At 50.6% G+C, this 25,066-nt stretch overlaps 1 protein-coding gene across 2 annotated transcripts in view; it reads left to right on the plus strand.

Moving 5' to 3' along the window:
* The first annotated feature begins 1,913 nt into the window (after positions 1-1,913).
* INPP5D (inositol polyphosphate-5-phosphatase D) overlaps positions 1,914-25,066 on the plus strand; it is a 110,737-nt gene continuing 87,584 nt past the window's right edge. The window contains exons 1-2 of one of the 2 annotated variants that reach the window (XM_032857516.1): positions 1,914-2,181; positions 17,757-17,820. In XM_032857516.1, the coding sequence (XP_032713407.1) occupies positions 2,048-2,181; positions 17,757-17,820 (198 nt within the window). In that variant the 5' untranslated portion in view covers positions 1,914-2,047. The remainder of the gene's footprint in view (positions 2,182-17,756; positions 17,821-25,066) is intronic. The other variant, XM_032857515.1, reaches the window with a different exon arrangement.

Consider the following 25,066-nt stretch of genomic DNA (forward strand, 5'->3'; position numbering starts at 1 on the left):
GGCCCTAAAAATTAGGGAAACATATGTGTCATGTATGTGTCGTGTGTGTCCAAGGGAAATCACAGTGGAGTCAAAGGACAAGGGCAGTCCCAGTGATCACCCAATTCTGCTGAGAGGCAGGACTTGGTGGGGCTAGAGGCCTGAGAGAGGGAAGGCGGAAAGCTGGAGAGTATGGCAAGAAGATAGTTATAAACGGAAGAGTCAGTCTTCCATTTGTGATGGATGAATTGTCGAAGTCCTGAGGGGCCAGGATTGCAGATGGGTCCTCCTGATGGGCCTTAGAGAGACCAGGGGGCTTCGAGACTGAGACCAATGAGGAGGCTGGCGGAGGTTAGCAGGGAGGCAAGACCGGTGCTAAGTAGGTGATGAGAGGATCCATCTGTTGACTTCTGGAAGGCCAGAGAGTGGAGGCTAGCTCTTGTCCCCATCATTTCCCCATGACTAGCTCAGGGCCTGCCCAGAGGACCCTTGCTTCCTACACTTCCTGTGTTCTGAGGATTTGGGAGTTGAGTCACTGGTCCAGTGGAAGGAGAGGGGGAGGGGCAGTGGTTAGGGGAGAGGAAGCTCAGAGTGACTTGGGGAGGTGGGAGAGAGAACTGGGGAGGTCACTGGGCTGGAGTTTCCAGAAGGAACTTCATCTGGAGCCCAGGCGGCACACTCTGGGCCTCAGAATCAGAGTGTGGTTGTTCAGAAACACCTGCTATACGGGAGTATGTCCATGCAAGGGGAGGTGCTGGGGGCGCCGCAGCGCAGGTGAGCTCCCTTAGGAGCTACTTTCCTCAAGGTAGAAAAGAGGAAACGGGCTGACAGAGAAGTCTGGCAGCTCCTGCAGCTCAGATGCGGATGTAGAGCTATGAGTTTCGGATGGAGGCTCCCTGAGTTCCGGCCTGTGGAAGGTCTCCTGTCAGGTCTTGGTGGGGGACGGGGGCAAGGTCTGGGTGTGGGATTGGGGGGCAGCACACCTTGTGCAATAGGTCACAGTGGCCCTTGGCGGGCTTGACCCAAGAACTGAGTGCACCCCAGGACTGGGTGTCCGCTTTGGAACCCCCAGGACGTGTTGGTCTAGGGTGGTGGCCCCTGGGAGTCAGCTCTCCTTTGAGCCACCGGCACGTGCAGTCACGCCCAGACTGGGAAGAGCCACAGTCTTGCCGGCCACGCCCACTCCGCTGAGGTAAAGGACGCTGGAAGGTCCGTTGCTTATCCTTGGCCAGGTGGCCAGCCCATAGCGAAGTGTGATTTCCCCATCATCTTGGAAAGACCCAGAGGTGAAAACCCAGCCTGTGTTCGCCCTGTGCAATGTCCATGTTTCGGGCCCTCTACACCCTTCTTGTGTCACTAAGCAGGGCGGCCCTGGAGAGCAGGGCTCCTTCACACCCACAGTCCCCTGGGGACGAGGGTTAAGGTTGTCACAGAGCTGTCACCTGGGCCCTTGGAGCCCTTCGGTGGTGTCATCGAAGGTCCTCCCAGCACCCAGGGCTGCATGGTGCCCTGAGTCTCTCACGTGGGGCTGGGGCTCCACCGTGCTCCCACCCCTCAGTTTTGCCAGGTTCCGGGTGCGCACGCCGGGGTCGGAGAAGCAGCTCTGGGGCAATGTAGGCCCGAAGGCGGAGGGATCTAGCCCGGGCGTGGCCCTCCCACGTGAACAGCAGGCCAGGCCGCTGGTGGCCACTGCTTTGGCCGGTCCACACCTGGTAGGCCACCCTTCTTCAGAAGCCAGCCGTGGGCCTCCCCACCCCAGAGCAGCTGCCCCCCCACCCAGGCCTCGGTGGGGAGGGGCGGCAGGCGGGTGGGCGGGGTGGGAAGGAGCAGCGCGGCCTCCCCGGCTGGTCTCCGCAATGAGGAAGTTCTCCGCGGCCGCTGGCTTCCTTTCCCCCGCTGAGCTCCTGAAACAGGAAGTCGGTCAGGGAGCTGGTGGCAGCAGCGGGGCCGCCGAGAGGGGACAGACAGACGGCAGCTCCGGCTCCCAGTGCAGGGGCCTCGGCGACCCTTAGTGGCGCGTCGGTCCTGCGGTGGCCGCCGGCCCGGCCCCGGGAGGCCCGTGCCCGCCATGGTCCCCTGCTGGAACCACGGCAACATCACCCGCTCCAAGGCCGAGGAGCTGCTGTCCAGGACGGGAAAGGACGGAAGCTTCCTCGTGCGCGCCAGCGAGTCCATCTCCCGGGCCTACGCGCTGTGTGTGCTGTAAGTGCGCGGCGCCCGCCCTGGCCGGGGAGGGGAGGCCGGCTGGGGCCTCGTGCCCACGCGGGGACAAGTTGTCTTCATGGCACGGGATGCGTGTACCTGTCTTGCCTGTTGCCCAGATTTGTTGGTGGGTCCAGCCAAGGCCCACTGTGGGCCTTGCTGGGCCTTGGAGCTCAGGTTTTTTGCCCCAGGAGCTCCCTAGGACCACCGGGGATCTGGTCACCCTTGCCCGCTATCCAGGGGCGGTGGTGCCAGGGGCCGGGCCGGGGGTCTCCAGGTTCTGGGAGGCAGGCGGAAGCTTAGGGATCCGAAGCGGGTGCCTGTGTTCCAAAGCGGCTTGGTCAGCTCAGGTGTTGGTCTAAGATGCCCAGCCTGGAAACCCTCGTGGAAGAACAGATGTGGCAAGAGAGGACCTTTCTGGAACTTAGGCTTTGGGTCCCTGGAGGAAGTTGTTGTTCAGGGAGTCAGAATATGGGGTGGGTTCACTCCAGAAAGAGCTCTCAGTTCACCCAAAAGTTGCGTTCGGGGCCCTGAGAGTAGAGGAAATCACCATCACTGATAGGGAGAACCTCTTCTCTCCACCCCCCAGCCCTGGGCTGTGTCCTCAGCCCTGGGCTGTGTCCCCAGCCAGTTTTGGCCTCTTGGCCACCGTCAACTCCCCCCCACACCCCCACTTCACCCCACTTCCAGCTCTGGGATATTGCTGAAACCTCCAGTTGTCTTAACAACGGAGGAAACAGCCACTTGCTGAAGGTTCCTTTTTAAAACACCCTCGTTTGACCCATGTCTGAAAAAGGCCCTCACGCTTGCACGCCTGTCATCTCACCATCCCTCAAGGCACTGTTGGGGATAGGTTGTCCCCCTGCTCCTCTCAGGTAGTATCCATGGACTTGCAGAAAGTTCCCTTAGAACAGGCAGGATGGGAAGTCAGTCACTGACCGCAGACCTGTTTTGAGCATTGAGTGTAAGCGTTTGTCTTGGTGTTACCCCATTTCATCCTCATGGCAACCTGAACTGCAAGCCCCCTGTCAGTTCCCTTTACAGATGAGGAAACTGAGGCTCTGATGGGCTCAGAGACTGATGACAGTCAAAGCCAGGGCCATCTACCCCCAGAGGCTGCATGCACCCAGGTAACTGGACCCTTGCTGCCCTGCTCCTAATGCTGTCAGGCCGAGTGTGAGCATAGGGTTCCAGGGGACAGCAAGGGAAGCCAGGGTGCTGACAAGGATGCAGCTGGCCAGTGGTTTCAAATGCTGACTGCACCAGAGGCTCACCTCCCAAGGCCAACTTCCCCTACCACCCCCCACTTTTGCACTCAGGGGAAGGGACCCAGGACTTCCCCGCAGGCACTGCCTCTGTGGGCACCTGTCAGCAGGGCCTTGGAAAGGATGGGAACACTCCACACTGACTCCACTGGGCCCCCATGGCTCTCTCTTGCCCTGTGGACCTTCGTGGAAGGCTCAAGCTATTGGGTGTTGGCTATGGGCTGAGCCTCCCACTGAGAGTTTCCAGGACCCTCCCAGCGACCCTTTGGTCAGCATGCTCTGGCAGGGTGCTCAGGTTGTGCACAGGTTACAGACATGGTCTCTGACTCCACGCTGGCAAGCCAGAGCTAGGGCTGGGCCTAGAGGCCCTTGCGAACCTCTTGTCCCTTGGCCCCAGACTGCGAGTGAGTGGAAGGAGCTCTGAAAGGGGAGGCCTTTGGCTCCATTGCCCTGCTGGCTGGTGGCAGGCTGGGGTCCGGGCCTAGTTTTCTGTATTCCTTCTTCCCTCTCTCCTCCCCTCTGCCCATCCGCACTGAATTACTCTTAGAGCTGCAGCGAAGATACAGGGTCTCTTTCTTAGGGACAGTGCCAGTGGTGCCCACAGATGTCTGCTCTTCTCATCAAGCTCCCATCCTCAAAGCCCTTTTAGGTCCAGACCCCAGCACTTGGATTCCTCCTAGTGCTGGGAACCCTGACAGGGTGAAAAGCAGCTGGGCTTTTCTCCGTTTCCCAAGTGCTGTCTGTCTGGAAGTCAGCTAGGAGCGCAGGGATCCCGGGGAGCCAGGCCTGCAGAAGGAAGCCACCAGGAGCTTGCCCTCCCTCTCTAGAAACATCCAGGGTAAAAGGCCTCCTGGCCTGGCATGCCAAGACTTCCTTCTGCTTGTGCCCAGTGGCCAGAGCCTCTCCCCACTGCCCACCAGTGAGTGAGGGGACAGCAGGGAAGCTAAGCTGCTGTGTTGGGAGCACCAGGAACTGCGTACACCTTCTCCCCAGGGGCCTTGGTGCCCAGGAAAGAGAACAGGATTTGACTATTTAAATGAAATGAGGGAGGGGGGAGGGACACGCCGAAAGACAAGGCTGCAATTCAGGGCCGCCCACGTGACAAGAGCGCACCATCACCCCAGGCCTTGCAAACCCACATTTCCTCCCCAGAGGTCAGCCCTACCACCTGCCCCTGGGCAGGAAAGCTCAGCTCTTTCCTCCACAGCTCAGAGAGCCCTGCTGGAGGGAGACCCCAGAGGCCCTTCTTGGGCACAGAGAGCTGGATGGAGGGGGAAGACCCCAGGCAGCTGGCCACGTGGTTTGAGTCTAGCTCTGCCATCTTGCGACAAGGGGCTTGAAAACATGAGGGACGGCGGGCTTGTCCAGATGGGGCCCGCGTCAGCCTCCCCTGACCTGACTCAAAGCTGCCACGGGGCACCTAGAGGGGGTGTCCGACCCATCTGGGATGGGGAAATGAAGGGGTATCAAGCTCACGCCCTCCTCTCCTGCCAGGGTGGCCCATCTGCATGGGGCCAGTGTTACCTTCAGGTGCTTATGCTGCAGGAAAGAGATATACCTTTGGGGATGCGGGGGTAGGGGTGTCCCTCCATGGAAGGGGCCTGGGGTCAGCAGGGCCAGCCTCCTCTTGCTCAGGCCGCACAGGCAGAACTAGAACGATGGCCCAACCTCGTTGGGAACACCACAAGCCCAGTTGGGTGGCCTTCCAACCACAGTGCACTAGAAAGGGTTGGTTTTCCTCCTGGGGGAGGAGCAGGTGTGCGCAGCCTTTGGGTCAGGAACCAGCACCTTGTCCAGGGAGCCAGGGCAGGGAAGTGGTCTTGGTTTCCTCAGGGCACAACCCCCTGTCCCCTGAGGTGCCCAGGCACAGCCATAGTTGCATTCCCAGGGACAGCGTACCAGGCAGCCTTGACCGAGGCCTCGTCAGCACAGCCCCAAGGATAAAGAAGCACTAGAAGGACACTGAGCCACGACAAGTTCCCTCAGAGAAGGCATTCTTCTTGTTGGGACACCAGAATGTGATAGGGCCACTGAGGTAGAGTAAGCCTTAAGGCTTGTTTCCTTAACAGAAGGGGGTTGCTCACCTCTTCTGTCTAAAAATAACCCAAAAGACTCCTGAAGGCTTACTGTGTGCCCGGCTCCCTATTCTAGGTTCTTTACGTGGATTAATTCACTGTCCCTGATGTCCTTTGGAGGAAGGACTCTCATCATCCCCACTTTACAGATGAGGAAGCTGAGACCCAGAGAGGTTAGGTGGCCTGTCATGTTTATAGGACTGATAACGGTCAGGGTCAGGACTTGAACTCAGGCCGTTCTCAGGAGGGAGAAAAGGAGGGGAGCCAGCCATCCTGGGTGTGCGTGGGGTCAGGTAGGCCTGGAAAGGGGAGGCACAGAGAAGGGTTGTGGGAGGGCATTGATGTCCAGGAGAGGCGTAAAGCCATATCCTGTGGTGAGAATGCATGGCATGACCCCCCTTCCTCCAATCCCCTTCCAACATTTGAGTCAGGTTTGCACTGCTCATTGCTTATTTTTGTGCAATACAAAGAACTATTGGTTGTCATACCCGGTGTTGACAGAAAGTGAGGACAAATGCTGGCCCAGACAGTCGCCAGCAGCCAGAGCTAAAGGATCACGGGCTCTTGAAATCCCCTTTACATAAGAGCTTGTCCAAGGGCTACTCTTTTCAGTCTTCTCTCCAGGTTCAAGGCAGGCAGGAGGGGTGTGCCTGTGAAGGCCTGTGTGTTGAATGGGTCGCTGGCATCTTCTATTTGAAGTGACTCAGAAGAACCTGGTCAAGTCAAGTGTCTCCAGGCTTTCTGGGCCCGTACCAGGCATTCTGGAACCAAAACAGGCTCTGGCTTTCATGTGTTTTACAAGCTGGCCTACCTGACAGGTTACATTCACATGAGCACAGACCCTGGTGCTTCTTTGAGTGGTCCCCTCTCCTGAAGTGTGAGCCCAAGCATGGTGGAGAAATGGCACTGGTGCCCCTGGCCAGGCCTTCCTGCTTGTCCCAGCGATGGAGTGAGGGGAGGCCCACCCTTCTTGCCCGAATCCCTGCCCTGGGACACCGTCCTTAGGGGGACGCCCTCTGTGGTTGGCCATATCTGGTGTGAGTTCTATTCATGAGACACTAACCTCCCTGTCCCCACCCCGCATTGTCGCTGGTGACATGCCCAGTCCTTGGGTTATAAACGGAATCATATATAATATGTGGCCCCCTCAGTCTGGCTGTTTTCACCCGGCACAATGCGTTTAATTTCACCTGTGGGGCAGCCTGAGTGTTCCTTTTTATGGCTAAATAATCATTGTGTGGATAAACCACACTGTACATGTCCATGCATCAGTTGATGGACATGTGGGTTGTTTCCATTTTGGGGGCTGTTGTGAACAATGCTGCTGTGAACATTCGTGTGCAAGTTTTTACATGAACACGTGTTTTCGGTGGTCTCGGGCGGAATTGCTGGGTCCTATGGTAATTCTAGTTTTTTGTGGGATTGTCACCCTGCTTCCAGAGAAGCGGCTCCATTTTCTGTCCCTGCAGCTGTGTGTGAGGGTTCTGATGCTCCTGCATCTTTACCCAGCTTTGTCATTGTCTTTTTGGTAATAACCATCCCAGGGTGGGTGTGAAGTGGCCTCTTGTTGTGACTTTTGAGTTGTGTTTCCGTAATGACCAATGATGTTGAGTTTCTTTTCATGTCACTTGGCTATTTCTCTATCTTATTTGGAGAAATATGTATTCAGGTCCTCTGCCCCTTTAAAAAGATCGGGTTATCTGTCTATCTGTTGTTGTCATTGGATTATTGAGAGGGTAAAACGGGAGAATGTGGGCAGCGCGTGTGACCCAAGGCCAGGCATGCAATAAGCATCCACGGGCTATTATTTCATACAAGTGATAGAGTGAGTAGTGACATCTCAGATGCAGGGGAGAATGGGCCGTCTGTGAAGAAAATTCCACAGCAGAAGGAAAGAGGAGAGCTCGGGCCTGAGTGTCACTTCAAGAACTTCCTGGAGGCCTGTAAGCGCCTCTGGGAGACAGTGAGCTGTCATGTGGGGCCTCCTCGGAGGAAGCGCTCAAAGAGATAAGGCAGGAAGAACACTTGAATGGTGCATGAGTGTCCAGTGGCACTGGGGCCAGGGTTGAGTGCCCAGAAGCCTGAGGGATAGAGGGGTGTGGGGCACAGATGCCAGGAAGAAGCACCAGGTAGATTGAAGACAAAGTCAAGAAGGAATGGCGGCCATCTTAAGAGCGATTAACTAGTTTCCATTTAGGAGGGAGATCCTGAGGGGACAGAAGTCCTAAGGTTCTGAAGAGGGAGCCCAGCTTGTGGACAAGGTGGAGATCAGTGCTGGTAGCTGCAGCAGGCCTTGTTCCGGGGGAAGTGGGGAGAACAAGCCCACAGTTCTGGGGACCAGATCTTTCCTTTCTCCCATGCTCACGTCACACCCCCTTTGCCCATTAATTAGAAAAACTTCGTATTGGGGTGCCTGGGTGACTCAGTTGTTAAGATCTGCCTTCAGCTCAGGTCATGATCCCAGGGTTCTGGGATCGAGCACCACATCTGCTCAGCAGGAGGCCTGCTTCTCCCTCTCCACTCTCCCTGCTTGTGTTCCCTCTCTCCCTGTGTCTCTCTCTGTCAAATAAACAAAAATCTTTAAAAAAATAAAATAAAAAACAAAACAAAACAAAAAACATAGTTTTAACAAGTACCAGCACCCAAACAATTTGGGTTCAGCTACTTTTTAAAAATAACCCCAGGTAGGGCTGGCTCCAAAACAGTCCGCTGGTCCAGCCTCCTCACTTGCCAGCCAGGCTCCAGGCCTTCGGAGAGGAGACAGCTTGTGAGGCCATTGCTGGCATCAGAGGCCACATAGAACTAGATCTGCTGATAAGCACTGCCGTGTCCCTTTTAAGTAACTTAAAAAAAAATACAGCATTAAGGGGGTGTCAGGGTGGCTCAGTAGGTTAAAGCCTCTGCTTTGGGCTCAGGGCATGATCCCAGGGTCCTGGGATTGAGCCCCCCATCAGGCTCTCTGCTCAGCAGGGAGCCTGCTTCCTCCTCTCTCTCTCTCTGCCTCTCTGCCTGCTTGTGATCTCTGTTTGTCAAATAAATAAATAAAATCTTTTAAAAAAATACAGCATTAAGTATAATATATGAAGAGTACAAAGTGAAAAGGAGGAAAATAATCACCCAATTGCCGAGAGACCAACATAAATACCGTTAATTTGTGGGTGTATATTCTCACTCTCTCTGCATTCCTCTTTCTCCAGAGAGAGATAAATCTCTGTACTATATATTTAGCTCTAACCGTGTCATTTTGGTTTGTGTTTTTTAGCAACGCTAACATTTCCTGGTTAGTTAAAGTTCTTTTCCCTAAATATCATATTTAATGGGTGCCAAAATTCTATTACACGATGTGCTGCAATTTCTGAAGCAAGTCTTGTATTGTCAGACATTTAAGTTACCAGCAGCGTTTTGTTGTTATAAACATGATGGTGATGAAGGTCTCAGTGCAGATGTGACATTTCTGGATATAGATTCCCAGCGGTGGAATTACCGGATCAAAGAGCTGAAAAGTTTTTTTAGTCTCTTGATACAGAAGGACAAATCACTTTCCAGAAATTTTGTTCCATTTTGTGTTCCGGCCAGCTGTATGAGGGGTGCTCACCTCATTCCAGTCTCCTGGACTGAATATTTGCACTTAAAAATATCTGCACTTGGGACGCCTGGGTGGCTCAGTTGGTTAAGCGGCTGCCTTCGGCTCAGGTCATGATCCCAGCATCCTGGGATCGAGTCCCACATCGGGCTCCTTGCTCGGCAGGGAGCCTGCTTCTCCCTCTGCCTCTGCCTGCCTCTCTGTCTGCCTGTGCTTGCTCACTCTCTCTCCCTCTGTCTCTGACAAATAAATAAAATCTTAAAAAAAAAAATATCTGCACTTAAAAACAATCTGAGGGTTTTGAAGGGGCGGGGGGTGGGAGGTTGGGGGAACCAGGTGGTGGGTATTAGGGAGGGCACGGATTGCATGGAGCACTGGTGCAAAAACAATGAATACTGTTACGCTGAAAAGAAATTTTAAAAAAATTATTAAGTTGCAAGGTGAAAGGTGTTTCATTTCTTTTCCTTTTTCTTTGCATTTCTTGATGGCCTTCCCAGTAAACTTGTTTGGTAGGACTGTTGACCTTCATAATTCATCTTTGGTGAATGAGCTGTGCATTCTGTTTGCCATTTTTCTTATGAAGCTGTGTTTTTTCTGGTATCTGTTTGCATGAAGACCTTAGATCACTTTTTTTTTTTAAGATTTTATTTATTTATTTGACAGAGAGAGACAACCATAGAGGGAACACAAGCAGGGGGAGTGGGAGAGGGAGAAGCAGGCTGAACATGGAGTTGGACGTGGGGCTCCATCCCAAGACTCTGAGATCATGACCTGAGCCAAAGGCAGAAGCTTAACTATGGAGCCACCCAGCTGTCCCTTAGATCACTTTTGTTGCAAATATTTGCACTGTGGTTTGCCTTTAAACTTTATGATTTCTTTGACATTCAGAGATTGTAAATTTTCATGAAGTCTATCAGTCTTTTTCCTTTGTGATTTTTTTCTCCTTTGCTTTTCAATGTGAAGAGTCTGTGCACGGCTATTTTGTTTTGTTTGTTTGTTTGTTTGTTTGTTTTTGTCCCCATTGGGAGGTGGGAGGGTTAGGACAGGGTCTGTGGAACTTGATAGACTCGGGCTAAGGATGACTGTGCCTGTCCAGCCCCCAGCAATTCTATGGGACCTTTGTTTCCTCATCTGAAAAGCAGGGCTGAGAGTGGCTCCGTAGTAGTGGTGGCGGGTGGATTGAACAAATGTGTATATCACATGCAAGGTACTTGGCAAAAACAGATGGAGGAATGATAGGCTTTTTTTGGATTTTATTTTATTTTATTTATTTATTTTACATTGAACACTTTAATCTCTCTGGAATTAAATCAGTGATTCAATGAATGGTGTAAGACAAAGGTGTATATGTATTTTTTTAGTAAACAATCATCTTTCTCAGAAACTTTGACTGAATGATTTATGCCTTTTCTGAGTCCTCTTTCCCTGTATATTAAGTATTACATATCTCTTTCTTGCCTGTTTACCCTTTTCCACATATGTCTGATTTTCTTATGCCAAATACATCACCGCAATTTTATAAGTTTATTTTAGGATTTTCTTGTCTGTTGTTTTTGAGTGTTCTTCCAGGTGAACCAGCTAGAAATTTTGTCAAGTTGGAAAAAATACAGTTGGGACTTCAATTCCAATGGCAGGAAATCCATAATATAACTTGTGGAAAGGAACTTTTTAGTATTAGTCATTTATTTATTTAGTTATATATCAGAGAGAGAGAGCACAAGCAGGGAGAGCAGCAGAGGGAGAAGCAGGCTCCCTGCGGAGCAAAGAGCCTGATTTGGGACTTGATCCCAGGACCCTGGGATCATGAGCTCAGCCAAAGGCAGACACTTAACCAACTGAGCCACCCAGACATCCCAGGAATATTTTAGCATTAGTCTTAATGATAAGTTCACCTTCCCTTTTTTAAAATCTTGTAGTTTTCTTTCTATAGATCCTTTCTATTTCTCGTTAAGATTATGTCTGATTACTTTATAATTTTGTTACTTTTGTAAATGAAACCTTTTCTTCTCCAGTTACCCTTTTGTGGTAATGGATAACATACAGGAGATTTATAGGTTTTTATAAATTTAACTTTTATTCTATCATTTTACTTACTCCTCATTATTTCAAACTGTTTTTCATTTGCTTCTCTTGGATTTTCTTGAGAGACCATCATGTTATATATAAATTGTAATCATTTTGTGGTCTACTTTCCAGATACTTATAACTCTGATTAAGGTTTCATAGTTTATTACATTGGCCAGTATTTCTAAATTTTTTTTTAAAGATTTTATTTATTTATATGACAGAGAGAGATCACAAGTAGGCAGAGAGGCAGGCAGAGAGAGAGAGGAGGAAGCAGGCTCCCCGCTGAGCAGAGAGCCCGATGTGGGGCTCGATCCCAGGACCCTGGGACCATGACCTGAGCCGAAGGCAGAGGCCTTAACCCACTGAGCCACCCAGGCGCCCCTGGCCAGTATTTCTAAAACATTGCCGTGGAGGATATTGGGAAGAGAATAGATGTACCTCAGGAGGTTCTGTGAGAGTCAAACATGACACTGCCTGGGAAGGACTTGATATAATATCCACACGAAGTTAGCACTTGATAAAAGTGAATTTTTGCTTTTTGTCATGTCAAACAAGGACCCATCTTTTCCTAGTTTTATAAAGTTTTGAATGACTAAGTATTTAATTTGATCGAATGCCTTTTTAATATCTATTGAGATGATTATGTTGTTTCCCTTATTTCATTTACTGGCATAATAGCTTGAATTTATAAACTCCCTAACATTAACCTCTTTTGCAGAATTAAAATGAACTGTTCTGTTCTTGATTATATTATTTTTGGTACTGTGAATTTTATTTAGAATTTTTGTATATATGCTCGTAGGTGATATTGATTTATATGATTTTGGGCAAGTTAAGGTTTAAGAGCCATGGGAATGCCTGGGTGGCTCAATGGGTTAAAGCCTCTGCCTTCGGCTCAGGTCATGATCACAGGGTCCTGGGATCGAGCCCCACATCAGGCTCTCTGCTCAGCAGGGAGCCTGCTTCCCTCTCTCTCTGCCTTCCTCTTTGCCTACTTGTGATCTCTGTCAAATAAATAAATAAAATCTTTAAAAAAAAGGTTTTAAGAGCCATGGAAATGATAAAATATGGAGACATTTATGTGGCATCATTATTATCTGATTTTTTTGAAATAGTAAAAGAAGTTTGGCAGAGGTGCTTTTCCTCAGAGCCACTTACAGAGACCATTTTTATTTATTTATTTTTACTTAACTTTTAAGCAATCTCCACACCCAACATGGGGCTCTAACTCACAAGCCCAAGATCAAGAGTTGCATGGTCCACCGACTGAGCCAGCCAGGCGTCCCCAGAGATAATTTTCAAATATTTGCTTCAGTTTCTTCTTTGGTGTTGATTGATTCTTGTTTTCTATCTCTTGTTTCACTTTCAGTAAGTTATCTTTATTTTTCAGAAAACAGTCCATTTGTTGAGCTTTTTGAGTTTTCTAACACACAGTTGTGCATAGTTTTCTGTAATTTTCAGATTTCTCTTTTATTACTGTTCTTTCTTCTTTTTCTCTTTTTGATTTTGTTTCCTCTTTGTGTTGGCTGGGCTCCTAGCAGGGAAAAGATGGCTTAATCCAGAGGGTTGACAGGGAAGGCAGCACAGCCTAGAGCTAGCAACCTTGGGAACCCATTCCCATTACCTAAAGAGCCAGGGGGACAGGTTGTCACCAGGCCTTCTCCTGGAGGCAGGGTGGGGTCAGGGGACCAAATGCCTCCCTCAGGTGCTCCTCTCACTCTGCCTGTGCCAGACCTGCGTGAGGCAGCCCACACAGGTCCATCTCCCAGACACAGGGCAGGTGGAAAAGGATGGACCCAGTCTAGATGGCGGGTAGGAAGAAGGTGAACATTTTTTTCTTTCCTTTATTCAATTTGCCCGAGGGTTGGCCACTTAATTTTCTGCTTTTCAAGTCATACACTCTTAGATTCAGTACCTGTTTTGTTTTTTATTTTTATTTAAAAAATTATCTGTGCTTTCAGAAACCTCTACTTATGTTATGTTTGAGGACAGAGCTCTGTCTTCTCTATTTCTCTTGTTCCCTCCCTGTCTTTTCTTGCTGTACTGACTTTCTTGAGTTTTTCTTCTTTGTTAGCATTCTCCAGGACATGAGCTGCTGTTTATCACCTTGGTTGTGGTGTTTCGTGCTGACTCGTGAACTCCTGGATTTTCCCATCTGATCACTTTTCCTCGTCTCACGCTGCTCAGCCCGAGCCGGAGATGCAATTGTGGACTGAGTTCTCAAGTCAGATTTCGCCAAAATGTCTTTTATTCTTTGTGTAGTGATTCTATGAAACATGGAAGGAACACCTTTGAGTCCTTAGGAAAATGATGCCCTTCTTTCGAATGGTGCAATGTTTTCATAGGTCTGGCGATTTTTCTTTTCTGACAAAGAGCTGTTGGGAAAAGTTGGAACAGATTCTTTTGGAGAACAGAGTGGGTTTCTGCCCAAATCCTCTTCCCAGAGACATAAAAGACCAGCAGGGATGGGGGTGGGAGCCCCAATCTGAGATCTAGCTGATGGAGGTAAGTGATGAGGGGTGGTGTGGCTCATAGATAGGTGGGCTTCCTCCCAGGGGTCTCATACAAGGAACAATGTGCTGGACTCCCAGCTGCTGGGACAGGGTACTCAACAGACCACCAACAGCACTCTGGCTGCCTCCCCTCCACCTTTCACTTGGTCACCTGGCCTCCTCTCATCTTCTCTCTTCTGAACTAATGGCCTCTTATAATTCATCCATTTTCTGACTCTCTTTGGCTGGATTCTTTGAGGTTTTGGTGGTAAGTAGTGAACACCCTTGGTTCCTAGGGCTGACATACATTTTCCCTTGTCTCTTTATCAGTCCAAGTGGCTTTTTGAATGCAGGGTTTCCACCACTTGTTCCCCCACCCCATCTTGTCCAGAAGTCTACAACATTTAAGCAAGAAAAAAAATATGTACAAACAACACCAGAAATTAGAACTGATATATAATAAGAATTACAAACAGGTTTAAAAACAATTATAGAGCACACTAAGACGATTGACAGAGCGAGACAGAGATGTAATGAGTTTCTTGAACTTTATTTATTTTTTATTTTTCAAAAATGTTTAAAAGATTTTATTTATTTATTTGACAGAGATCACAAGTAGGCAGAGAGGCAGGCAGAGAGAAAGGGGGAAGCAGGCTCCCTTCTGAGCAGAGAGCCCGATGTGGGGCTCGATTCCAGGACCCTGGGATCGTGACCTGAGCCAAAGACAGAGGCTTAACCCACTGAGCCACCCAGGTGCCCCAGGTTCTTGAATTTTAGAGTTTGATTTCTTTGTCCCCTCCTACCCCCACCCACCATGAGTCTCACCATGGTAGAAGATGTTTCTGGGACCGCTTGTCAGTGTTCACTTGGCCCGGAGTAGTCATGTAGAAATAGTCATATTTATCCAAGAGAATAAAAATGCCATAGTGTTTCTTTCTGCTTCCATTGGCTTGTCCTCGTGTGCTCAAGTAGACCTTCCCAAACCATATTAAGATTGTTCTAGAAATGTGCTGCTCAGAGGAAGCATCTTCCCACTTAGGACAGGGTGGGCACCTGTTGTCACTGACAGCTGTTCAGTCATGTGGGAAATTTGCTCTCAGCCCCACTGCACCTGAGAGTGGAACAACGTCCCACGTACCTGGGTCTCCGGCGGGGCTCCTCCTGACAGGGTTGCCCTGAAAGGCAACCCAGTCCATGGAAGGAGTAGCAACTGAGGACCCAAGGGGCTAGCCCCCTAAATTGTTACTAAATCCCCACAAAGAGCTGGGAAGGGCTGGACGAGACCGTCGTAGTGCGCCATCTGGATTACGTTGTAGGGCAGCTGCTGTCAAAGAGGATTTCGTCGTGGAACCTTCACTAAACATGCCACGTGTAAGACTGTGCGTCTGTGTGTGTACATGTAGGTCACACATCTGTGTGTACGCACCCATATGTACATGTATACATGCGTGTTCTCTGTCTGTATGTGTGTGTATTTGTACATGTTTATGCGTCTGGGACCAGAGTGAAGCACAGCTGCTGAGGAGTGGTGGGGGAGGGCTGGGGACCCCCCCCCACCTGCCTACAGAGCCCCTTTTCCCCCTCATGCAGTCTGGAACAGCCCATCTCCTGTGGGTGGGGCGGGGCTGGTGTGGTGATGCTGTACATTTTCCCTCCCAGACTGAACTGACCCGCTGCAGGGACAGCGTGTCCAGCCCCATGTGTGGTGGCTGCTGAGATGTCACTGTCTAAGGGGGAGTGTTCTCTCTTCCTATTGTACTCGCTTTTGAGTTCTGATCTGTCTGAGTCACATGGAACTGGAACCCCTTCGCATTTCAGTGTTCCTAGAACTTCTCTGAAAAAGCCAGAAGGGCTTGTCTGCCACACTTGATTAACTAAAGGGCCTTCCTGTTGTGTGCAGCTGTCTCTGCCCCTCTCCTGGTGACCCTCTTCTTTTTGTTGAAAGGCTGATGTTTGGGGCCTGCTCCCCTTCTTTGCCCTCAGCCAACAAAGACTGTTCTGGGCCTGGTCTCATTTGCATATCTACCAGCGGAAGTGTCATGAGAACAAGCAGTGAAAGATAAGGGCCTGGCAGGGTGGGGCTACCCCAGGGCTCTGCAAAGGGGGCTGAGGCTAGGGGGGAAGGGGGAATGGGGGTCTGGGGTGGTTCACCATTTCTGGGACATCTCCAGGAGGTGAGGTGACAGTGCCCTAGAGAGTCATCCTTGCTGACTCTGAAATAAGCCAGTAGTGGCTTCCGCTCGGGCTCTGGACACAGGACAGGGTACACAGTGATGAGCATTCAGAGACGAGACAAAGACAGAAAAAGAAACTTTCCTGCGAGAAATGAAGAGCCGAGTGGAAGCGAAATTACCCAAAATATTCTCCAAAACTTTCTTGAAACATCCATTGGCTCAAAAGCCAAAAAAAGATTGTATAACTTGACCACATAAAATCATTAAATCTCTACACAGCCTAAAAAAAAAATATATATATATATATATATATATATATATATATATATAAACACCGTCAACAATAAATAATTCCAAAATATATTGCGGCATGTATTGAAGTCTTACAGATAAATAAGCAAAAGATGATTTAAAAAAAAAAAGAGTAAGCCAAACACATGAAAAGAAATTCTCAGAAAAAGAAAGACGAATAGTGAAACATGGGAACACAGTCAACCTTTCTCATAAAGAAAGGCAGATTAAAGTGAGTACTCATTTTTCTTTAACCTCTCAGATTTGCAAAGATTAACATGTCTGATAGCAGCCTGTTGGCAGGGCGTGGGGAAACAGACATATCCGGTTAGTGGGAGAGAAAAGTGACACAGACAGCCTTGCAGGGCGGCGATCATCAGTCCTGTCAGTCTCTCTCAAAACACAAAGCCCACGTCTTTCGTGCGGCTCTTCTCCTGGTGGTGATCTCCCCACAGCCACTAGTAAATGTCAGCACGTGCAGGGTCCGGCGTGTTCCAGACACTATCTAAATGCTCCTCCCACGTTAACTCACTCAGTGGCCGCAGCAACAGATGGCCGGGATTGTTAGGGTCCCCATCGCACTGATGGGGAGGCTGAATCCGTGACTTCAGCCATCCCACGAGGTGTAGGTGCTAAGAGGCTCACTGCAACACCGTTTAGGAGAGTAAAAAGCTAAAAGTAATTACCCAACCATCATCATGGGCCGGTCAAATAAATGACCGTACAACCGCATGGTGGGATGTGAGTTGGAGAGACCTGTAAAATATGTTTTTTGGTGGGAAAAGCAAATGTCAGAACAACATATATACGGTGATATTATGTGCACTTAAAAAGATATGTATATATATAAGTTTGAGTGTACATTTAAGAGTTCTGGGATGATTTACAAAAAGGAGTAGTAAATCGAAGAAGCAGGGCTCAACAGAATGGGGAGGAGACATTTCTTTTTCTTTTCTCTGTTTTTTTTAAAAGATTTATTTATTTATTTGACAGAGAGAGAGAGATCACAAATAGGCGGGGCTCCATCCCAGGACCCTGGGATCATGACTTGAGATGAAGACAGATGCTTCAATGACTGAGCCACCCAAGTGCCCCTAACTAGTGTATAATTTTAAATACTAGTTAAAGAGGAACACCTGGGTAGCTTAGTTGGTTAAGCAGCTTACTCTTGATCTCAGCTCAGATCTTGAACTCAGGGTCATGAGTTCAAGCCCCACATTGAAAAATAATAATAATAAAATAAAATAAAATCTAGTTAAAGAACACATACAAATGTTGAGTCAAGCGCCAGACACCCTGGAGGGGCTAAATACTCTTGAAGTTATGTCTTGAGGGTAGATTCCTTTAAATCAGACCACACAGCTGTCAAATGCCCATGTAAATCATGCCCAGAAGACCCCACATGGCTTTTCCTGGAGCTCCTTGAGTGGTGGGCAGGGGGCAGAGGGAAGGGTCCTCAGACTGGGGCTGCTTGATGTCACGGCTGATCTCCACATCGGAATGGTCAGCTCCAAAGTTCAGAGCCATGCCCAGCTTCTTCGAGCCATGTCAGGGATTACTGTCCTTTCAGTTCCCAGAGAAATGAATTCCCTCACATGCGTTCTAACGAAGCCTTTGGTCTATTTCAGATACCGGAATTGTGTTTACACGTACCGGATTCTGCCCAATGAAGATGATAAATTCACTGTCCAGGTAAGCCCTTTGTCAACCTGGACATCTGGCCCTGAGTAGAGCTGGTATTGGCAGAGAAAGGGACAGAGACAAAGAAGACAGAAAAGAAAGGATGTGCCCCAAACACACGGACATGAGGGCCCTGCTAAGCCTCTTTCTCCCCAGAAATCTGCGGGTGGGGGTGGCTTGGTGGGTAAGCGGAGACCCCACTCCGTTGGGGAAGGGCGCCTGGAGATAATGGAAAGGGACTGTAGCTTGTTGCTTATTTTCTTCAGTGAGCTTAACTGAGTAAGGGTCGGTGGTCCAGGAGGGAGAGGAGAGGAGAGGAACTTCTAGGAGAACAGACCAGTTTTGTCTGAGGGCCTAGATGATCGCCCAACGGGTCAACACAAAACAGTGCTTTCCATTTGTAGACACCTGTTCTGCCAAAGGCTGACTGATGCTCGTGGCACCTGGTGGCACGGTGTAGAGTCCAAGTGTGTAAAACTTGCTATTAAACGTTAACAAAGAATCAGCTGCAGCAAGTCTTTCCAAGGCTGAGTCTGAAAAGCCCACCCCCACCCCCCATAGTTTGCATGACAAATGTCACGGGCTCTGTGTGACCACAATGCATGAAGACTGAGCGGTGTGGAGGCCCAGGGAGCTATTTTTATCTGGCTGCATTAAGGGTGGGGGGTGGTGTCAGAACAAAGGAGATGTCCTCAGGGTGAGGGCAGAGGAGTCATGCTCCATTCTCCAGACCATGGTCAGAGGCACCAAAAAAAAAGCATGCACCCACATGCCCAGCAAAGAGCAGGGATGGACCAGGGTTCGGATGCCATGTCATGGAGGACAGCCACGGGGCCTGTGAGGTTTAGCTGAAAAGAAAGTCCAAGTGGAGGAGAGGTGGGGCATGATCACGGATTCCAAAATGTGAAAGGAACGACGCATTTTGGCCAGAGCTAGGATGCCTTTGAGGGCAGGACAACAGAAAGGTGTTGGGGACACTTGCATTGGAAATGCGTCAAGGAGGAGAAGGCCTGTGGAGTAGAACACCTCTGGGAAAAGACAGGGGCCAAAGGAATTGCTTCAGTGAGCCACTAAGTCAGAGAATGAGACCCTAAGAGGGTGCTTAAACCAACCCCGGGGCTTTCAAAGCTGCCTGCCTGGGCAGCTGGGGCTCTCTGAGGCAGGGGCTTCTGGGAGATGCCAGTTTGGGCTCATTTGGTGTCGCCACACCCGATAGAGGTCAGGCTGAGTCGCTCTGGGCTGCTTCATCCTTCCCAGTGGGTGTCTGCACCGGGATCTGAAGAATATCCATTTGGATGTTTCTAGTGCGTCTGGGGCGCCCACATGTCTCAGCCCTGTCACCAGGGATAAATGGCGGCGCCCCGAGCATCAGACTGTCCTCTCAGGTCCTTGGCAGCTGCTTGTCGTGGGCATGGTGGTCTCTCCGGAGGGGAGTCCTGTGTGGGGCAGGCAGTGGCCCCCACAGCCTCCGCGGTGTTTTGTGAGTCTAGGACGCTGTGAGCTTTCCTGGCCGGGTTGGCACCCTTGACAGGCGGTTTGCTAAAAGGAGCCTCAACTCTCTTAAGTTAAAAGTTGGTCAACGCTTTTGATCTTTTTTCCCCTTGTGGTTTCTTCTATTCCTTCAAAGTGAAGACGACTTCAAGTATGACTAGGCCTTGAGCTGGAAAAGACATAACTCTGTGGCTTCTTGTACGCATGGCTGTACCCACGGCCTGCAAACAGGCACTGACTGAGTCTGGCATGGCCACTCTCACCTTCACGTCCTTGTCACCGTGGCTGTGCGTTCCTGGGAGTTGTTCCCTGTCCTGAGGTAGTTTCAGAATCTGAGGCCTCATCAGGCTTTCAGGGTATCAAAGAATGGAGCCTTGCTTTGGCTGACCTCTGTAAGGAGTGGGCAGCCTGTGAGGGAGAAGGCCTGGCCTGGGACCAGAGGCCCCCCAAGTGTGCCCCGCCATGCCTCAGTCCCCCTTTGCCCGTCTGTTCTTCTCCCCGAGACAGGTGTCCTTCTCAATTACCAGTCCCCAGAGGGGATCTGGGTGGCTCAGCCACCAACAGCTTTCTCTGCACGGGCCACTCAGGGGCCACAGGCTGGCGTGTCAGCCAGGTGCCCGAGCAGCTACCCGCCCCCACAGTCAGAGCAGGAAGACAGAGCTGGTGACCCGAGGCCACGCTCAACCAGGGCGATGGGCAGGCAGTCTTCATAGAAAAGCTGGGGCCCTGCTGGACCGGTGGGCTGGGCCAGCCCTGGGCCTGTGACCTCTTGGGTGGCCCACAGCAGGGAACCAGGGTGCAGGGATCTGTGGGGCCCAGGCAGTCTGTGGAAGCTTCCCCTCTGAAGGATACACCTTCCGGTAAAAACACGACACCTTCCTGAGATCACAGAAGTAGAAGGCTCCCGAGGAGCACGCTGAGGCTCATGTGCAAGGAGGTGAAATCAAAGATCTGACCGGCTCTCAGTTCTGACCCACTCTTGCTTATTTTTAACCCTGGTTCCTCTTTTCATGTCGAGGCAAAACCTCATACTCTTTTCTGAGTCGAGCCACAGTTTCTAAATAACTCATTCCTTACACCTGAGCCTGCTTACTGCCACCAGTGTGGGGCCCCTAAAATAAGAATCTGGCTTGAAAAACTTGTCCAAAGAAAGCACCGGCGGCTTGACTCGCTTTCTTACTTGAGTTCCCTCCGCTCTTCTCACTGGGACTTCTGTCTTTTTGGACAAAACCAAAGGGCCACCCCACCTCCGATCGTCACAGAAGGACCTCAGGCGGTGGGTCTGTGCGTCATGGTGCATGACTGCCCCATTTGGGTCAGGAAGAGGAGCGATCCTGACCCTCCAGGGCCTTGCTCTCTCTCCACCTTTCTCAGACTTCGTGGAAATCAGAGAGGGGGAGGGAAGGCTGTAGCTTCATTCCCCTCCCCTGCTGTGAGTATGAAGGTAGCTGAGGCCTGCAGAAGGCGGAGCTCACCCCCCCCCGGTCTCCACCCCAGAAAGTGTGTCCAGACCTGGCTGTGTGTTGGACCCCTGGGAAGGGTGGACTCTATCCTAGGAGGGTACAGAAGCAGGGAGCTGTCACCTCTCAGGGAGAGAGGCCTCCTTTCCTTCCCACGGTTGTCAATGGCCTCTGATCAAAAGTGACCTCTGGCCCTTGCAGTTGATCAGTGAGGTACCTGGAACAAAGGCAGGAAAGCCTACAACGTGTAAAACACCCACCTGGGTGAGTGACTGGCAGGGGGGACCCACCACCACCTCCACCACTGTCGTCTTCACTGGGAGGAAACAGATGTCAAATAAAGCAACCACATCTGCTGACCCACATAAGTCAGTCCTACCTCCTGCTCAGGTGAGGGAGGGAAGGACAAATGGAGGACAAAGAGATGGAGGGAGGGGGAGGAAGACAACGGAGAGAAAGGAAAGAAGGAAAGAGAAATGAATGAGAAGAGAAAGAGGAAGGAGAGAAGAGGGAGGGATAGAGGTGGGTGATGGTGGGGGCAGTATTCTAAAAGGTTCTAGGCAGTGCCTAGGGGTGGCGAGAAGGGGGCAGTTGCTGTGGTCATCAGTCTCTCTCAGCTCTGCCCCTGGGGCTGTGGATTTCTCTGCCTCGGTTACCTCAGGAGCCTGCAGAATTATCATGGGGCTGGTGGGTCAACAGCTTTTCTGGCCCCCCAATCCTGAGAACCTTCTGGTCCTCGGGGGTGGGCAGCCGGGGGCAGACAGGTCTGCTCCACCCCTCAGCCTGAGTTTCCCATGCTCAGAGTTGCGTTTCTTGTAAACTCCTTTTCTGACTTGGAAAGGGAAGTGACTCTCCTCCGGAGTCTGTAAGCCTCCTAGGCCTTTCGAAATGGCCCTCCTCCCTGGGAGAGTAAGGACCAGTGTGAAGGGTAGGCGCGGACTCTGGCAGGAGACTCGCGAACAGCAGCCTTCAGACACGTCACAGAAGGGGCTGCCCCCAAACCAACGTCAGTAGGGCCCTTCGGCTGTATTCCTACAACCCCTCAACCCTTGCTCTCTTTCTGACATCCTTCCTACCAAGAAGAACAAAGCCGAAAATAAAAGCTGCCCCTGGACCATCACATCAGGGCTCGCCGTGAACTTCCTGTCTTTTTCTCATGGTTGAGACTGCGTCCAGGATACTGAGTGTTTGAGGCAGGAACACGCGCAAGCTTTCTAGCACGTTGAGGTGGAGAGGGAGTTCGAAACCGCCTCGCAGACTCTTTCAGTCTTTTTTCCCCATTTAGAGGAAAGGCCCAGAGGCTCCAGCAGCCTGGGTGAGAGGCTCATGACTCAGTTCCTGGTGTCTGACAGTGGCCGTGGCTGTGTCACCAGGGCAAGTGTGGCTTTTGGAGACAGTAAACAAAACAACTTTCTAAAAGCCGTTGTCATAAGGGTCCTGGAGGGTAAAGGGCTGAGCCATTGTTATTAAGTTCAGGAAGAGGGTGTCAGCTGTTATTGTTCTGAGTGGTCACCCAGTGAAGTAAAGATTCCGTCAGAGCCGCCCGGGCGAAGGATGTGGCTCTCACACACACTTCCTGACATTGCACAACGGGACGGAGCCGCGAAGGTGCAGGCGACAGGAGACACGCAGGGCCACCCGCCCTGCAAGACGGGCTCAGCCATGGCCACGCGGAGGGCGCTGGGCTGGGTAGGGACTGCGGGGACCCAGCAGTCCCTTCACACCCCAATGGCCATGATCTAGAAGCCTGCATATTTTTTATTTTTTATTTGTTTTTAAGATTTTATTTATTTATTTGACAGAGAGATCACAAGTAGGCAGAGAGGCAGGCAGAGAGAGAGGAAGGGATGCAGGCTCCCTGCTGAGCAGAGAGCCTGATGCGGGGCTCAATCCCAGGACCCTGAGATCATGACCCGAGCAGAAGGCAGAGGCTTAACCCACTGAGCCACCCAGGCACCCCTAGAAGCCTGCATATTTTTAAAATTAATTTTATTTTTTTATTTGTATCTGCTGTTGAACACGGGCAGCTCCAAACATCCCCAGTTGCCTTTGTCTTCAAAAGGGAACTTGGTGGAGATAAAAATTGTTGAGGACCAAGTTTTTTGTTGCTGTTGTTTCCCCCAGATTCTCCAGAGGCATCGCTCTGCTGCCTTCAGAAGCGTGCTATTACAACCAGCCCCAAATACAAAACCCAAGGCCAGCCTGGTGTTGGTTCTCATATACGGAATCAGGTTTTTTGTTTTTTTTTTTTTCCTTCTCTTTTCCTGCTTTGAAGCTGGTGGGAGTTTTTTCCTACCCTTGTCATTTTCCTTTTGTCGGTAGTTCCTGAAAATGTGTTCAGCCCGTTCTGTCTCCAAATGTGGGTCTTCCTTCGGCTCAGACTGCCCTTCTGTTTGGTCCTGGAGTACATGTTTAATCCAGCTCTTCCCACTTTTATTTATCATTATTTTATTTCTGACAATGGAACCTCCAGATGACTGTCTCTGCTTTCTCTGCCCTCCCCTCCGCACCCTGTCCCCATGCACCTTGTCCCTGCCGGTCCTTGCTTCAAGCCTGCTGGTCTGCCTTGCTCCTTGCCTCCCCCTCCACCAGTGGACCCATTTCCTCTTAGCTACCAAAGCAGAGCTCACAGGGGGCCCACACCGCTGTGGGGGGTGGGCTTGGGCATGAGACTAGAATGTAATTATCACCAAGGAGATGTGAAGGAAAGCTCCATGTGGGGCTTCTGGGAAAAGTTTATTTGTCTTAGAAAGAGATACAAGGATGAAATTGTCCCTTTTCTACCTTTGGAAGCTGTCATAGTATGGAACAGCTGGGGCTACCGCTCCCATCTCCCAAGCCAAAGGGGAGGCAGCTGGGGAGGGAGGCCAGTATGCGGAGGGCAGAGCAGACAGGTGCCATGAACCCATGTCCCCAAGGATGCCTCTGAATGAACTGGACAGAATCAGCCCATGTGATCACCACCGTGCCTCTTGTCTTCCTGTTTGTGAGAGCATTCGTTTTTGTTCAAGTAACTGAATTGGGGTTTTCTGTCACCTGCAACTAAAAGTGTCCCAACATGCAGAGGTTTGGGTTGTCCTAGGGGAATTTCAAAGCAGAAAATGAAAACTTTAAACTAACATCAAGTTTCACTGCCTCCAGCGCCCCCAAGCCGTGATCAGAGACCACCCCTGTGGTCTCTGACTCTTCCTTCTCTGAAACTGCGGCCTGCGCCGTGTTGCTGGACCCACTTGCTCCCTTCCCTCCCCTGCCTGCCCCCCGCACAACATTCCTTGTGCTGCATCTCTGTGCCAGACATCCTGGAGTTCAGTGTCCCTTTGTCCCACTGTAACCACAGAAAGTCCAAACACCAGCCATTTCTGCCTGGGAAGGCACCTCCATTACTTGCTTCCTATTGATGGTTTAACCTCTTTGCTTGGGATTGCCTTTCAAGGTGATGTTCTGGGTCTAGCTTTCACATACGCAAAAGGCCACTTAAAGTCACCCAACAGAAGGGATTCTTTCCTCTAAGAAAATATGCCTCCCCCCAGAGGCCTTCCCTGATGACTCCATAAAAATGTCTACCCGCCCCCATCCCCATATCCTAATGTATCTTCCCTGTGACACTTGTAACCGCCTGCTTTCCTTGATTTATTTATTGTCTGTCCTAGAATGGTCCCTGGCATGGGGAGGCCACTTGGTAACTATTTCTCAAATGGCTGGTGTCTGCTGCCACCCGTAAGCATGTACAAAGAGCTGCAGGTTTCTGCAACAGTGGTGACTTGTTTTTCTCTTGCCACACTTAGCTGCCCTCCAGTGGGTGTCCACGGGACGTGCCTGATCTGTTTGTTGACTCCTCACCCTTGCTGGTCATGCCTTGGCCAGTTTCCTCCACATTCCAGGCAGGGTCCCCTACTGCCCGGTCTCCGCTTTGCTCTCACCCCCTCCCATGTGGATTTGAATTTCACCACTGAGTTTTTCATTCTGCTCCAAGCCTGCCTGACCTGGCTGGTCTCCCTCTTTCACTGGCCCTGTTGTCTGTTGGTCTTTTCCGTTCTCTTCTCACGGGTTTTCACTCCTGGCTCTTACAGGCCTTGCCTTCTTTATGCTTGTGAGGACCTGAGATACTTCTCTCGGTGTTTTCCTACTTCCTGCAGCAGGGGCGTCCTCCAGGTCCTATTCTAACGAACCTCTGTTTCCTCTTCTGAAATATCGGGGTAAAGGCAGTCCTTCTCTCGTAGGCGCGTTTCCGGGATGGAAGGAGATGGTTTCTGTGGAGCACACGGCTCAGTGCTGGACATACACGTGGCTTAGTAAATGACCGTTTT

Source organism: Lontra canadensis, unplaced genomic scaffold (assembly GCF_010015895.1).
Source record: "Lontra canadensis isolate GAN:19392208 unplaced genomic scaffold, GSC_riverotter_1.0 scaffold13, whole genome shotgun sequence".
In the NCBI taxonomy this organism is placed as follows: Eukaryota; Metazoa; Chordata; class Mammalia; order Carnivora; family Mustelidae; genus Lontra; species Lontra canadensis.